This window comes from Microtus oregoni, unplaced genomic scaffold, assembly GCF_018167655.1.
Source record: "Microtus oregoni isolate MIOR12 unplaced genomic scaffold, Mior012 000052F_ref0000163, whole genome shotgun sequence".
NCBI classification, from domain to species: domain Eukaryota; kingdom Metazoa; phylum Chordata; class Mammalia; order Rodentia; family Cricetidae; genus Microtus; species Microtus oregoni.
This window is the reverse complement of record NW_024543828.1, coordinates 8,398,327-8,414,382: the sequence shown is the minus strand read 5'-3', so window position 1 is coordinate 8,414,382 and position 16,056 is coordinate 8,398,327. Positions and strand designations below refer to the sequence as shown.

At 40.2% G+C, this 16,056-nt stretch overlaps 1 protein-coding gene across 2 annotated transcripts in view; it reads right to left on the bottom strand.

Annotated features, from left to right (window-relative positions):
• The window catches only part of LOC121437524 (fibroblast growth factor 13), a 509,730-nt gene that overhangs the window by 83,210 nt on the left and 410,464 nt on the right, over positions 1-16,056 (bottom strand). The window contains exons 1-2 of one of the 2 annotated variants that reach the window (XM_041637390.1): positions 8,254-8,515; positions 6,281-6,391 (exon numbers count right to left, since the gene is read on the bottom strand). In XM_041637390.1, the coding sequence (XP_041493324.1) occupies positions 6,281-6,391; positions 8,254-8,440 (298 nt within the window). In that variant the 5' untranslated portion in view covers positions 8,441-8,515. Of the gene's footprint in view, positions 1-6,280; positions 6,392-8,253; positions 8,516-16,056 lie in introns of those variants that run through there. The other variant, XM_041637389.1, reaches the window with a different exon arrangement.

Below are 16,056 nucleotides of genomic sequence, written 5' to 3'. Positions count from 1 at the left end.
ACTATTGATTGTATTTGCTTAATTGGATCTATAACAACATATTCTCAAATACTCCAGGAAGAAGAGAAGACTTTGGTTCAAACATCCTGATTTTTAGAGTACTGGAGGAGGGGAATGTTTACTTGGGGGCGGGGGGGGGGGGCGGCAAAGTATTAGGAATCACTCTGCCCACCAAAATATCATCCTTCTCAATCTAAGTTCTTAGCCTGCTCTTCTAGACAGCTTCTGAACTTTTCATAAGCACTGTTAGATGAGACTGTTAGCTGAGGACAAATTCCTGTACTCTCCCCAGACATACTACACCAACATTTTCATCTAAATTATCTGTATTATTTCCAATGCAAAAACCTCTAAAATAAATCTGGGCCTTGCAAAAAAAAAAACCCCGGTTATTTTGTATTCTTATATTCCATAAAGAAGTGGCATTTCACAGGATGATAGAGTTGAGCAGGCTCTTGGCATTTAGTCTCAAAGACAATAGCTATAGTAATAAAATAAGGCATGGAAGAAAAGCACTATTTGTTATTCTAATGTTTTCTGCAAAATCGTTGCAAGTGGGCTAATGAGGTCTTCATCTTTCCATCTGAAGGTCTTACAGCATCAAACTTACACCCAAGGGCTCCTCACAAGCACACACCACTCACTGGAGACAACCAGTGGGTGTTCTCCCACTGCCAGCTGTCTCCGCCCTCCCACACCACGAACAAAAATAAAACAGTACATTTTTAAAACATAGAGTTTGCCACACACATCTTTTGAAAATAGCCTGTGCACCTTGCTCCTGAGAGCCACAAACCAATGTTGATGATTTTTGCCCTGTTTCATAAGTTTGTTGGGGATGATAAACTGGCCTGTTACTTCCATGAACAATAATTTGAAGGTGTCACTCCCATATAAAAGATTTTTTTTCTAGAATCACTTATCTTTGAGCACTCTGTTGCACTAGATAGGGTAATATGGGTAAAAATATTAATAAGGAACAAAATATTCCTTGTGAAGCCTACAATACATCTTTCCCTTAAAATTTGGGTGCTATAAAAGAGGAGCTAGGACATATTGTACAGTTCAAAATACAAGTGTTTCTACCACATGCCACTGATGGCACTTCATTCAATACTCACCATATAAAAAGCTGCGCCCTTCTGTTATGTGAAGGAAAGAAAACTAATTGCACAGTTTGAAAGTCAGGATCATGTGCTATAATTGACAATGTAATATACAGAAAATGAGCCTCAGATCTTTGAGCATATCATATATAAGTCATGTTTCTTTTTGTTGAGGATACCCTGCTAACAGCAGGTACTCACAGCACATTTGTAGACTGATACCAAACTGCATCATGAAAACATGACCATGTGTCTGGGGGATATAATAATAGTTGACAATCATGTTATATAAGACTTCATACTTAAAAAAATCTCAAGCCTATGATAAACTAAACAAAAAGCTCCGTATGAGTTTGTTTAAAGTCAATATAAAAACGTGCCTGAAACCTAATTGGGTGATAGTAACATATAAGAGAGAAAAATGTAAATGAAATTGAAAATGATTTCTAGAATCTTTATTTATAAACCAACATTCTGAACATTATTAGTTTTATGACTATAGCTTTTCATGTCAGGGATGAGCATGGAGGGAGGTAGAGAATGAAGAGATTGATAATGGCTTGAGTTTTGTGTTGCTTTTCATTGCTCTTATCTTTGTGTTTTAGTGTGAGATGAAATGTTTAAATTTCAAACAGTAGACAGTTAAAGGAGAAAGAGCAGCAAAGAACATCAATCTATATTACCTATTCCTGAATAATGGCATTGCATTTGTAGGAAGCCATTCATTATGTAATCTAAGTATTTATTAAGTTAGAAACAGAGACAGACAGATAGATGTATGCCAAAACTGAAGAGAGTAGAAAAATGTGAAGTAGTTGATCATATATATCACATACCAGTCCAATATTTTCTTTAGATATTCAAGGTGAAGTACACACTGAGTTGTCTTTGAATTTTTCCAAAGAGGCAGTCTTCCCAGATTAAAATGCAAAAAGCTAAACCAGAAGTATGCTTGGATAGAATCACTGTGCTCTTGCTCTCTTTCCTGTTTCTAAGACAGAATCTTGCTTCCTCTAGCAGTTCTGATGCTTGCTATGCAATGCAGACTGATCAGGACCTGTGAGCAATTCTCCTGCCTCAGCCTCCTTAGTATTAGGATTGCAGGCATGCACTACCACTCATAGCTTTGCACTGTCTTCTCTAAACTTGGAGTAATTCTTTATGGACTTAAGATATGGCAAGAAGAATTTAAATTCAGGCTTATTTTAGTCAGAGGCTAGACTTCAGAACGTAAACAATGATAAATGAAACCTAGGGTAACACCAATTTTAGGAGCAATGGATTTTGTCATGAATAATCTCAATAGTAACCCAAAACTTCCTCTACAATACACCTTTGAGTCATGTGCACTGCATTTGTTATGGCTTGCTACTTTTTGCCAGAAAACTATACTCACAGTTAATAGAGCTAGACAACAGTAACAAAAGAAAAAGAATATTTTGATCAAGCTGAAAAATTTCTCAATATTATAAGTAATAGATTTCATTTGTGTTTCTAAAACATATTCAATTAAATACCTAAAATCTTTTATTCTCTTTTAGCTTGATTTTAAGAGATCTGTTTGTTTGTTTTTCTTTGTTTGGTTTGGCTTTTTGAGCCAGGGTTTCTCAGTGGAGCCCTGACTGCCCAGGACTTCACTTTGTAGAACAGGCTGGCCTCAAACTCACAGAGATCTGCCTGCCTCTGCTTACCAAGTACTGGAATTAATATGTGCACTACCGTTCCTGCCCATTTTATTTACCTACTTACTTACTTTCTTACTTATATATATATATATATATATGCTAGACCTATAGGACAAAGGCAGATGCTCCAACGTTGCAGAGGGTCTTTGGGTGACTGTCCAAGTAGCCAGCTGTTTCTGTCATTTCTCACATATTTTTTAATTCGCTTGCTTGCACTTCCTGTTTACTCAGCTAATGTTATTTCCTTCTCAGGTCTCTGAGGAAGTTGAAGACTAGATAGTTATAGTCTCCCTTATTTATGAGACTCAGAGAAGAAAAGCACTAAAGAAATGTAAAGTATATAAGGCTGAGATATCAAAAGATAGTTTTGGAAGGTAATGAAAGTTATGACTTTGGATTCACCAAGATTGGATAGATAAGGAGTAAATTCTCTGAATTTGTCAAATGCAAATGGACTAGACATTGTCAACATATTTATTGCCTGTATATAGTATATAGTCATTGTACTTATTATACATAGTTTTCCTTATATTAGTTATAGCCTTCTTTTTTATTTTAGACAAAAAGGGGAAATGTAGTGGCATTATTTATTTATATTATTTATTTATTCATTCATTCACTCATTCATTCATTTTGTGCATTTAAAAAAATTCTCATTAATAACCTCCATGCTGCTTCTTATTTGTTTGCTAGTGTTCCTATATAAAAACAAAAACTTAAAAAAAATAAAAAATAAATAAAAAAAAAACAAAAACTTATACCTTAAAGGGGTCACTTTCTCAAGGCTATGCTCCCTCCTTGGCATTCACAGTTGAGCTCTCCACTGACCTCTATACTGAAGCCCTGCTTCACAGTGCTCAAGGTAAGGTCAATTTCTCTAAGAGACTAATAATTAACAAAGGTATTATTTTAATGTACTTGGAGAACCATGATACACTGAAGTGGCAAAACCATTGTAGTTTTGAAGAAAAGGGGGGAGCTATCTTTTAAAAATCCATTCTTTATACCCAAGGCTGATAATAAAACTGCCTTCATGAAATGTCTATCATCTTTGCTTTTCAAGAAAAAATACATAATTTATAATGTCTTACTTGCCCATGACGAGATTTCATTGGATTGACATTTACCATTATAATAAATTTACATAAGATAACCTTAAATACATAGTATCAAACTCGGTTTTAGAAATAGACATGCATAAAGCATGAAATTATTTGCTTTATCATATGATCTTGTTTACCATATCAAAGCTAAAATAACATAAAATCAATTAAGTTGAACTATATGAAAAACTATGATAAAAAGAAAAATATAAACATAATACTGGGAATACATGCTAAGGAAATACTGTTACAATGAGTCACAGGTAGAAAAACACATGTATCGTAGTTCCATTCATTTAAATAATTACTTTAACTTAATATCAAAAAATTGTTTGGTTTTGGGTGAGTATCAATCTTAATGGCCACACTTGCAATTTGATAGACCAGTATAATCCACAGGCATCTGTGTTTTATGATGGCTTATATGGCATAATAGCAACAGGGAAGTGAAGTTAGTTCCCTAGACTTCTGGTTGCTCTTCAACCCAGAGTAGACAAGCTTGCTTTTACTTTTGGGATACTTTCCATTTGCAGGGTGCATATTAGGGTAATACTTTCCTTTGATTGACTTAAGGCTATATGTTTTAATCAGAGTAGACATGGATTCTTGTTATCTGGCTACGTTCTTTAAAGGTCTTCAAATGCCATTAGTATTTAGAAATGGCATGTCAGACAGAGTTTTAAGGCAACCAAAGAAACAATGGAATTGTAGGAATGGAGGAGAATAACCTAATATACAATATAAAGATCCATAATAAGAAATGGATCTCTTTGTGTATGTGTGTGCGCGCGCGCATGCATGCGTGCACTGTTTATTTCCTAAAATGAATATGTACAGCATGATCTTTATGAGTTTGACATATCACTAAGACACAGCACACTGAATCATCTATTTAAAACAAAACAAAATAAAACTGTTCCTTTTGAGTAACTGCATAAACACTGGAAACAAATATTTCTCCTCGATTTGAACCTGGATATTTAAAGCATGTGAGAGCAATCCTGACTCGGAGCTCATCACAAACTTCCCTTTAACAATGTTTATTTTCTTGAGACACTATAGAATAGAGTAGCATGCAAACCTTAATTCCTTTCCCAAACATCAATCTGTATACATAATTTGGTGGAAATTGTATTACGGATCACTATGTATTAATGTGTGTTACTTGATGGCAGGAAAGTGCTCTGCTTCATTTGGGTAGTTGTTTTAAATAGAATAGTATGCATGAAGGAGTAACTAGGATTTGTTATAAAACTTTAATGTCATCACTGTAACAGAGCATTTGGCACAATACTGAAGAGCCTTTCAGTATACAGGGCCTCATCCTAGGAGCCAAGAGATGTTTCTTCAAGGGTAATTGAAGGTAACTTTCTATTGAGGTAAAATTTCAACCCCCAGTCCAGGAAGCATTCTTTAAAGGTGTGAAATTCTTTAATCCTTAATACTGGGACACTTATCCATGGCTTTACTGTCTTCAGTAATGCAGTTCCAAAAGAACGAACTACAGAGAACTCCTTAGCAGCCAGACCTACTTTTCTCAGCTGTTTTCTCAGCCAACAATGGGAATATTTCTAGGAATTAACAAATCTGAGAGAAACGAATCCAAATTTTAGAAAACAAAGAATGAATTATGAGAACCAGGAACTTTAGGTCTCAGAAACAAATGAGTAAGTCTGCAGACATCGGTAAATTGCAAGAAGACCGCAATTAATATTGAAGGGGGCATTCTTTGTGTCTTTATTTTAATTACTCTAAATAAATATTTTAGGCAAAGGTTACGTAACAAATCCCTTCAGATCACTGGGTTTTGGTAATTAGAAATAAAACTCCCATTTGATGCCTTTCCTTCTCGATTCAGCATTACAGTCTCCAGGTTAGTCTAAGAGAAATCCCCTTGCAGATCCGTGTAAGTAACTCAGTGTTAAAGTATCAATTAGCCTTAGAGTTACTGGTATATGTGACAAGGGGAGGGCAGGAGCAAAAGCTTGTAACAAGAAAATACCATGGTGTGAAACCACTTCTGCCTCTTGGGATGAGACTCATTTTTAAGAGTGGAGATATCATGATATTTCAGGATTGTTGTGTGGGTGAGAAATTTTTCTGGGGGAAAAAGTAATAAAATCCAAAGGACAGCCATAAATCTATCGAGATTACCATGGAGATGACATTTGGATCAACCTTCAGATGGTGTCAACATTATTTGCTCTACTTTTTATTTTAGACGTGTCTGTGTTCAGCTTCCTGTAGGGGAGCCTGTGTAAACAGGGTTATATCACATGACCAGATTTTGCATTCACCTAAGGATTTAGCAAGGTTTGTTTGGATGAAAAACTAAATAAAAAGAACCTAGTGTCAACAACATGCTCTTTATCGAGCAGACACTTACTGTAAGTGCTGTCCTCGTCTTTGGTGCCATCGATGGTGCCATCTGCCTGCAGCTGCAAGTGGTAGCCTTGGCGGCTGTATAGTTTGGTAACGATACCCTTAAGCTGAGGTTCTGCAAAGAGAACAATGGTTTAGGTCAATTCATGAGACTCAGGTTCAAAATTCTAAGTTCGTCTACAAGTTTTAGTGGGAAAAAAATCAAACTATATTTTCAAAGAGTCCTCTGGAAGAAAAAAAAAAGAAGCAAACAAATAAAAAGTTTCAGAATAAACCTTATAGTATCTGAAGAAACATTTTGTTTCTATTTCAAAACACTGGCCATGCACTAGAGCTTTGGACAAAGCCCATTATTTGCGATAGCTGGTCCTTCGGCTTAGTCCTACCCACCTCATTAGACACTCTGAATGGGTTGGTAAACGGCACCGTCTATCATCTTAATGATGTGTTACTTTCCATAAGGAAGAAAATACATAGAAAAATAATTTAGAGTAACCTACCAACCAGGTGCCAAAACCTACCAGCAAAGATTTCCTTAAAAAATCAGCACAATTTGTATAAATAATCCCCACCACTCTAAGAAGGTTATGTATCTAACCTAGAATCTCATCAAAGGACCTGTATCTATAAAACTGAGGCTTCCAATACAAGACAATGAGAAGGGGGCAGAAGAAACAGCCATTGCCATCCCTATCAGATCGGTTTTTGCTTATGGAAAATGGACGTGAAAAGAACAGTTTCTGTTGATAAGGAGAAAGGAAAATTAAATTATACTTATTTTCAAATTTAATATCAAAACATGATTACCCGAAACATAGGTTCTTGATTAAAATGATCTTCAATTATGAATCACTGTAGATTAATCAAGCACTTAATTTATTTGTAACAGCCATGATATCCACAATTTGCTTTTATTGAATACAGACACCTGCGCTGAAATAATATTTATTGGAGTCACATAAGCACCCATTTTGACTGCTTACGTCTTTTTAAAACAAGCCTGTTTGACAGCTAATGCATTACAAACTTCGTGTAAACTGAAGACGTATGCCTGCTTTTCCCTTCCAGGGTGAGTAGAGCACACAGAGAAATAACTGATCTATGAGTAGGTCTGCATTGCTGTAATACTTGTCAAGTAAAAGATAAGAAAATGGTGCGAACAATTCCTTTGGTTAAGAATGAGAAATAAGCTGCGTGCTCCCGCTGAAGGTCTACCTTGACGCAACCTGACAGACACCTAAGGCTCTGAATTTCTCCTAACTTGGGAATGTCTTGCCACTCTTTGCACTGAAATCATTAAAAAGGACCCGCAACCTAGAGATGATTTAAGTCCCTTCTTTCCTCTTGCATTTAATGTCAAGTAATCAGTTTTAGTAGTCTGACCAGATTACTAAGATCTTTGGAGCAAGGTCCTAGAAATATTTCTCCCCTCGTCCCATCCCCCAGCAAACGTTTCAAAGCTCCCCCACAAGTCAAGTTTGTCCCGAAAAGAAATGAAATGCCTAAACAGTGGAAAACTCATGTCCCTTGGGGGTGGTATGAAAAGGGGAAGGGTCTGGGAGGCAGAGGTGAAAGCCAGACAGGGAGGGATTCCCTGCGTTTTCCAGGAGGGGTGGGCAATGCCACTCTCTTGTAATTTCCATACCACAGGACAGCTTGTCTGAGTTATGCCTTCCCTGAGCCCAGGGGCATGCACACTCATGCACGCATGTGACATGTCTGAAGCTGAGGGCGCCCCTCCAGGGCAAGCTATGCTCCTGGGCTCTGTGCCTGTCCCAGGGCAGTTGCAATGCAGCAAGCCTGTTAACTGTTAAGGAGGCAAAAAAGCAATCTCCTCCTCACGCACGCACACCAGCTAGGGGGCCTCTTTGCACAAGCTGGGCTCCCAACTCACCTACGCTGCCATGCTACCCCCAACCCCCTCCACAGTCGTAAAGTAAGAGAGGGGAAAAGAGAAAGGCGAAAGCCCCTTCCGACCTGGTCTCCTTCTGCGCCTCTTCTTGGAGCCAAAGAGTTTGACCCGGGAAAAGACATTTAACTTGTTTTTGTCGCAGCTGGTCTTGCCTTTGCTGGGGCTGCTGACACACTTGCAGGCGTTGGATTTCTCGCGCTCACGGGCTTGTCTCTTTTGCCGGATGAGCGAGCTGGCGATAGCCGCCGCCATGGCCACGACGCCCACCACCACCACTTCTTTGGGGGCCCCTCTCTGCCTTTGCCTCCTCTTGCTCCTCCGCTGCTGCGCTGCTGCCGGCTCGCGCCTTCGCCTCCTGGGTCTCCTTAGCCTGCACTTGCTTGGCCCGGGCTTCTAGGCACTCAGGCTTTAGTCGAGGAGGGGGCTCAGCATGCCGTCCGAGCTCCTCTGACGGTGGTCCGGCTCCCGCGCGGGCTCTGGCTGCCTGGGTCCGAACCGACGCCACAGCCCCGGGCCGGGATCGCAGGCGAGACTGGCAGGAGGAGGCAGAGAGCTGCGCTTGTGACTGCGTGCGCTTGGCCACTGAGCCCTGAGGACACTGTGCAAGTCCAAGCGTTCGGGTCGGAGTTTCGCAGCACCCCCAGCCCTATGCCGCGTGGAGGGGGCTGGAGGAGGGAGGCGGGCGGAGGGAGAGCGCGCGGGCGGGAGAGAGGCCGCGCGGGCGCGGGTGGCTGGCGAGAGGAGGGAGGAGGCAGTGCACGGGGGAGCGCGCCCTTGCCCTGGCCCCTCCAGCGCTTCCACTAGTCCTTGCAACTTCTCGGCCCAAGGATTGGCAAAAGTTGGCCCGTGCCAGCTTTCCCGCAGGGATCAAACAGGTAATGGCCTGGCATCGTCGCTGTGGCTGCTGCTCTGGGCGCGGCACAGTCGCAGCACAGGAATTCAGTCGCTGCAGGCACCCTCCAGAAGAGCGCGACAGCCTGGCGGCGGCCCCCTCCCTGCCTCGGCGGCCCCTCCCTCCTGGAACCCAGCTACTGGCTCCTGCCCGCCTGCCTCCCCCAAACGCCCCACCCTCCACCCCCCAGGTGCAGAGTCCCAGTTCCCACTAACACCTGTAGGGGATCTAGACACTGCCCCAGTGCCCAAACCCCTCTTTTCCCTAAAAGAATCTCAGGGAGAAAGAGTGATGGAGGAAGTACTGAAATATGAGATAGTTGATTTGCAGGAGCAGAGCTTTACTGGGTTTTGGGGTTGGGAGAAGAGGGACAGGAGTGTAACTTGAGTGCAGATCTCAGAGTTAGCCTGAGCTTCGGGAAGTTGGCCAAACTTCTGCACCTGGCTCAGGTATAGCCCGCATCCAAACAGAGACCTGCGGAGGTATTTTGCATGGCGACACTTGTAGCCCTTCGGGAGAGGCCAGGGCTCCCAGAGGGGTTCAGCCCCCACCACTGTGGCAGCCGCAGGCACTGCAGAGCTGCTCCCGCACACCACGCTGCCACCCAGTGGTTTTTGCTGACTTTTCATTCCATGCCAATGTGTGCTCTTCAAAACCCGGTTTTCCTCGTTGCCCCCTCATCTGGCCATTTGCGAGACACGCAGCGAGCCTGGACATGTACCATATAGGCAGTACTGGAAAAAGAAAGCTCCGTTTTATCTTCTGTGTCCTGATTTCTTCTCTTAACTGAGCCTCAAAACCAAAAAGGTTCATCTATCCCCCACCCCCAAATCTGGAATTAACTTTGCCTTTTGCTGGCTGTATTCGTATTCACAAATTCTTTCCTTAATCCTTGGAAATGCAGGAACAAAACTAATAGTCTATCCACCTCTATACCTTCAGACATTGTTATCTTATTATTTTACTTGATCTCTGAGAATAAATAGAAAGCTCCTAATAGGAGGGCTGCTTTGCACTTTTGGCACTAGACCTTCCTATATCTTTTCAGAATTTACTTTACCGCAAAACCAATGCTCAGCTTGTACCCAAGGCTCCAAGAAAGGAAAGGACACATGAGACTAACTCACAGGTGGGAAGAAACCCTGTTTTGCACCATTGTGCCTGAAATGCCTCCACAATTGGTACTTCTCTTGTTTACTATAATCCCATTTCCTGACTCAAACCCCATGAATAGTCTACAGTAAGTAAAACTTCATTGAAAATAATTGATGAGTGCCTGGTTGGTATTGATTCCAAGAGGAAAGAAAGGGGTCTCAGCTCAAAAAGAGGTACTGGCTTAATTTCAGGAACTATGAAGGGGAATAATTTCACCAAATCTAGATCAGAAGAAACCTTGACAAGGTTGAGATAGTTGGGATTTGGGATGGACTCTCTCTAGTACCATATCCAAGGACCCCTGTTTTGCAACTTCTATCTCTTTGGGGATCCTTTTTCCAGTGTATAAAAAGGCTAAACAAGGACAAAGTTCTTATTTAGGAAAGTGATAGAATTAGGAAATGTTAAAATGGAAAGAATTGAAGGATATTACAGGGAAATGAGAAAAGCTTTCCTACACTCCTTCCCCCCCTCATTTCTCCAGGAAAATTATTACCATTTGCTCAAATATCCACAAAATATCTTCAGAGTGCCTGTAGATTTATTGGCCGGTCTATGCTGGATATTGGCAGTAAACAGACCCCATGGTAGACTTCAGCATATATAACCAGGAGGCACAATTATTGTTATAAAGGAGTGAGCACAAACATGCAAACATCATCTGCTTCCTTTCTAGTCCCTATCTACCACCAACTTCATTTTTTGATTGATAGTTGAACTCTAGGACATGCGTACTCGGATCCACTAGGCCAAAGCTGACAAGTTGAGCCCATAGGTATGTGCAAATGCTTTTTCTGCCCCAATCATTTTCTTCTCAACTATTTCTATAAATTTTATTTAATTATTGGTTGGTTGGTTGGTTGGTTGGTTGGTTTTCTGACACAGGGTTTCTCGGTGTAGCCACAACAGTTTTGGAACTCATTCTGTAGACCAGGCAAGTTTTGAGCTCAGAGATACACCTGCCTCTGCCCCCTGAGTGCTGGGATAAAAGTGTGTACCACCACCACCTAGCTTATAAACTTTATTTTTAACCATTGCATAAAATATAAAAATTAAAACCATTACTGCAGTATCACAATGTTTTAATACATATATGCACTGTGGAATGTTTAAATCAAGTCAAGATATGCAAAATTGTTTCTTCTAGCTTTCTGAAATATATAGCACATTATTGTGTATAGTCGTCCTACTGTGCAGCGGCACAACAGAAATCTTTTCTCCCACCTAACTGCTACTTAATGCATTGAACAACTCCCCCCCCCCCGCTTAATCTTGCTAATTCCTACACAAGAGGAGTATGAATGAATAAGACATATTTCTTGTCGGCTCCCAAAAGTTACTTCTACTTCTTTATATCCTCTACCTCATTCTTTCATTTCCACAGGAAAATATCTGATGTGTTGGTGATAAGACTGGAATAGGGTGTCTCTAATTTTCTGTATTCTGTCTTCCTCCTGACCATATGCAATCCCCTCTCTCTTCCACTAAGATGTCTGTGACTGGATGGTCGGTTCAATTTGGAACATAAAGAAAAATATAAATAGCCTTGGAGATGGACAGTTGGCTTAGTGGGTAATAGTATTTACTGTTATTGCATAGGACTCAAGTTTGGTTCCAGGTACTCATGCCAAACTGCTCATGGAGGTCTCACCCAGTCTTCTTTTCTCTATGGGAACCATCACCAACATGTGGTAGACACACAGACAAGCACGCACACACACACACACACATGCACACGCACTGTGTGCATGTGCACATGTGCATATACACATAAAAACTGGGTCCGCCTAACTCATATTATCCAATTAACTATAAATACAGCAGGCTTTCTTTATGCTCTCTTAACATGCATTTCTATTTCCCGGGTGCTTAATAACTCAAAGAAGAGCATTAATATCAGCTTCAAATTCTCAAAGAGGAATTTTACAAAAGTCCTATCCATCTCAGAAGGGTAAAATGAAAGACAGAATTGCAGCCCGTCCTAGAAAAGTCCATTTGTCTTTTCTTTGCTCTCCACTGCCATCGTAGATGGCATTTGAGTGGGAGGCAGAACAAGAACTCTCTTTTGACACCTGCCTTCTGAACCACCCTTTCTCCTGACTTGCTTTATCCGCAGCAGCTCTCCTCTGGGATTCTTGGATTCCCTCCAGATTCAAAGTTTGAACTCTTCTAGGCTATGTGGGTCTACTTTCCTTTGTTCCCCAACCAGTCTCCTATTCCCTGTTGCAGCCACCAAGCTCACTCCTTGACCATGTACAGACAAATGTGTTCTTAGCACTTTTCTCCGTTTCCAACCCCACAAAATTCTTTTCTGCACCCTGCTAGTCAGGAGACTATCTGGCCATGTGCCTTTGGTGGCTGTGCTGTTCTTCTCATGGTGAGGAGTATACTCAGCATCAGTCACTTTCAAGTTGTATTCTTCAGCTCCCTCAAAGTACATGATCATAAAATGAGTTCCCTTGACAATGTTTTAAACATAGCACTACTACTTTTCATCTATTCTGTGCACGGTGGCTCATTGTGTGATTTCTTTTAAAAATAAACATAAAAATTCAGCTACTAAAAACAGAATGTTGGAAAATGCCTGGGTGAGCTGCTCCTTAAAAGGCTTTTTAGGTCTGCGAGTCTGTGTATACCGCTGCTCCTCCAACTGCCTCATCTTTTTTCCCTTCCCTTCTTTACCTTACCAAAATATAAAGTATCATTGGAATTCCAAAGAAAATGTTTTAAGCCCTTTGGTTCCTCTCTCTGTAAGTTTATTTGAGAAGCAGGTTTGTGGTACTGTTTTTCAAAATTTATGGGAGTTATCAGAGCGTAGAACACTGATTGTTCTCTGCCAGTGTTTTTGGCAGGCCTCGGATGAGCGGTAAGAAGCTGCGGGGACCTGCTCTCCAGAGGCTTCTCCAGGAAACAGACAGAAACCCAAACAGATGTGACTGTGATGAACAAAAACGGGAGAGTTGAGACAGCCTAATCAGGAACAGTCTCAGAACCTTTTGAGCAGGAAGGAATTGGCTGTCTTTCTTCAACTCTGAAAATGAGAGATTTCAAACACCCTTCCTTTGTAAAGATAAACACGATGACAGCCACTTGCCAGTTCCCTCTCCCTCTCGTGCTCGCCCTCTTTTCCTCTCTCCCTCCCTTAACAGTTCATCCAAACCACTGCTTAGTCAGCTACAGGTCAAGAACTGCTAATGAGCTCTACAAGAGGGAAGGGGGTCAGATTTAAGTGTATTAGGGTCAAGCAAAACTGGGATCGCCTCATTCATCAAATAAGGTATGGGTGGTAGTTAGAAGACACAACGGCAAGAAACACATTGTATGTTCTGTCTAATTTTGTCAAAAAGCCTCCCCCCAAACCAACTGGATAGAAATACAGGTAAGAAGTGGAGAAGAGCCTTTAGCATAGGTTCTTGCCACTTAACACTAAGCAGGAAAAAAAACACAATTTAAGAAGATATTATCAATGTCATGCTGGAAATCTAGGTACAAAAAAGTGACAATTATATTCTATAACATGACTTGACAATTTACTAGCTACCAAAGAGTCTCTCCTACTCATATCACTTGGACGACTTCTACTTCAGGCACAAAAGAATCCAGAACGAATTTTTAAAGAAATCAATTGGCTGTCTTTATTTGCATGCAGAATGAAAAGTCATAGGACCCTCTGCCTGCACCGCACTGGGAAGTTGGCTTGGTTTTCATTATATCCTTTCTCTGAGAGTGTTCTCTTAATACTTAAGCCATAGAATTTATTCAAGCCACCTCTGATTTATACTTAAAATCAATTGAGAAAACACTGATTAATTCTGATCCTTAAAAAAGAAAAATCCTATAACCCTCATAAAATTTCATTGTTCAGTCACAATTTATGAACACTAAGGCCATAAAAACCCTGATGGTATTAATCATAGCTATGAATCCAGCACCTTGCCATTTAATTAACCATGCAAGCTGAAAAGCTGAAAGTTCAAGGCCTCTAGTTACCTGCTTGGCCATTTAATCAAGAGAATATGAAGATAAATAGCAGATTGCTGAGATGCAGATTCCTCCTTGATCATCCAAAGAGACCATAGGGAATGAGCCTTAGGTGTAAGTATGTATAGATTTACATTTTCTAGGAGGCCAGTATACTTTTCTGCAGTCAGATAGTGTAATTGATGACTGATTTTCCTTCTATGGAGGCTTGTATGACATAATAAACTCTTCTTCCATTGAGGTGGGCATAAAATATTCATAACACTACATTCATTCCTGGCTCAAGGAGCTAGGTTATCCAATGAAAAGTTATAGAAAAATAGTGGGAAGGTTTGAAGAAAAAGAAGACCATCTAATTTATCTTCATCTAAGCTATTCCTGTAACTAAGGTTACTGGTAGAAGAAGACCTAAACCCATGACTTGAGGAAGGCAGGGTAGAAATCACTTTTTCATGAAAATTTGGTTATTATAAATCACTGCTTAATGTCATTCTGGGGATTAGCAGTCCAGGAAATAATTAGATATTAGGATGGATCTGTCCCTGGTAATCCAGGGCTTTTGAACACTATAAGACCCAAAGGAAATTTCTCAGTCTTTATCTCCATCACCACTTAGCAGAGACAAGAAGTTAAAGCACTCCCAATTCTCTCAGTTCTTTTCATACAGGGATATATGGGTTATAGATACTAGTATCTTAACATTCCTTAGGTACTTGGCAAAGAATTATAAGTAAATATTGAATGGATAAATAAATGAAAGAGTGAACAAATGGTTCGGATCAATCAAGTGAAGGCCAAATAGAAGTTCAAAAGTAATTAAATGCAAACATAAGAAGCACGAGCGTCATAGATACTAATAGTTACAAGCAAAACTATACTTAATGACCAGTGTGTTGCGGGAAGAAACTCCTCCCAAAAATACACAGTGAACACTGGGTAAGAGGGCAGAAAATGTGTTCAGCTTCAGAAAACACAGCTCAGGACAAATGATGTTTAGAGAATGAGAAAACTACCTAGCTAAGTAATTTTAATTCTGTTCCCAAACTGTCTGGATTCTGTTTTCCAGGTCATACATATTTCTCTCTGCTGAAGCAACGTAAGAAACTTTGGGTTTTTATGTTCTTATAATTGAAACACATGACAGTAAGCTGAGATTATTGTGTAACCTTCTCCAGTAGTGTACTTCTCTGAAATGTTGATTATGATTATGGCCAGGAAGCAGCCTAAGGATTGTGGGAAATTGATTTGTTATGTGGACATTCTAGTGTCCATTTGTGAATTTTCTTTATCTTTCTTGTAAACCCATTGTTTTTTCTACAGAACTCAGCTCAGTTCATATTCTCAACAGTTATCCTTTCTGAGGACTGGAGGGGGTTGGGTGGGGAGGAAGGTGGGAGGCAGAAGGAGGAGGGGAAGGAGGCGGAACTGTGATTGGTGTGTAAAATGAAAAAACCTTTTAAATAATAATAGAGAATATCAGCAAATAAAAAATATATGCTTGTTATCAATTTGTTACTGTCATCAATACACGGTTTAGTATCAATAATCTCTTTAGAAACATGCTAATCAAAAATAAAATTACACTGTCTTGTATACCACGGTAACTAAGCCTTCCTTAAGAAACAGTTGACCATGGTGACCGATATTTGCACAGGAGCATCATTTATTATAATAAAAATTTAACCTAATGATTAAATTGAAATTGTCATAAAATAATTGTCTAAGTCTGGCGATGTCTCTATGAAGATTCACTACTCTTATTGCAGAAAGACAACTTGGATTTGATTGGTATTTAAGCATTGAGGAGCTTGATAAATGGCTCATTAGTCAGGAGGATTGA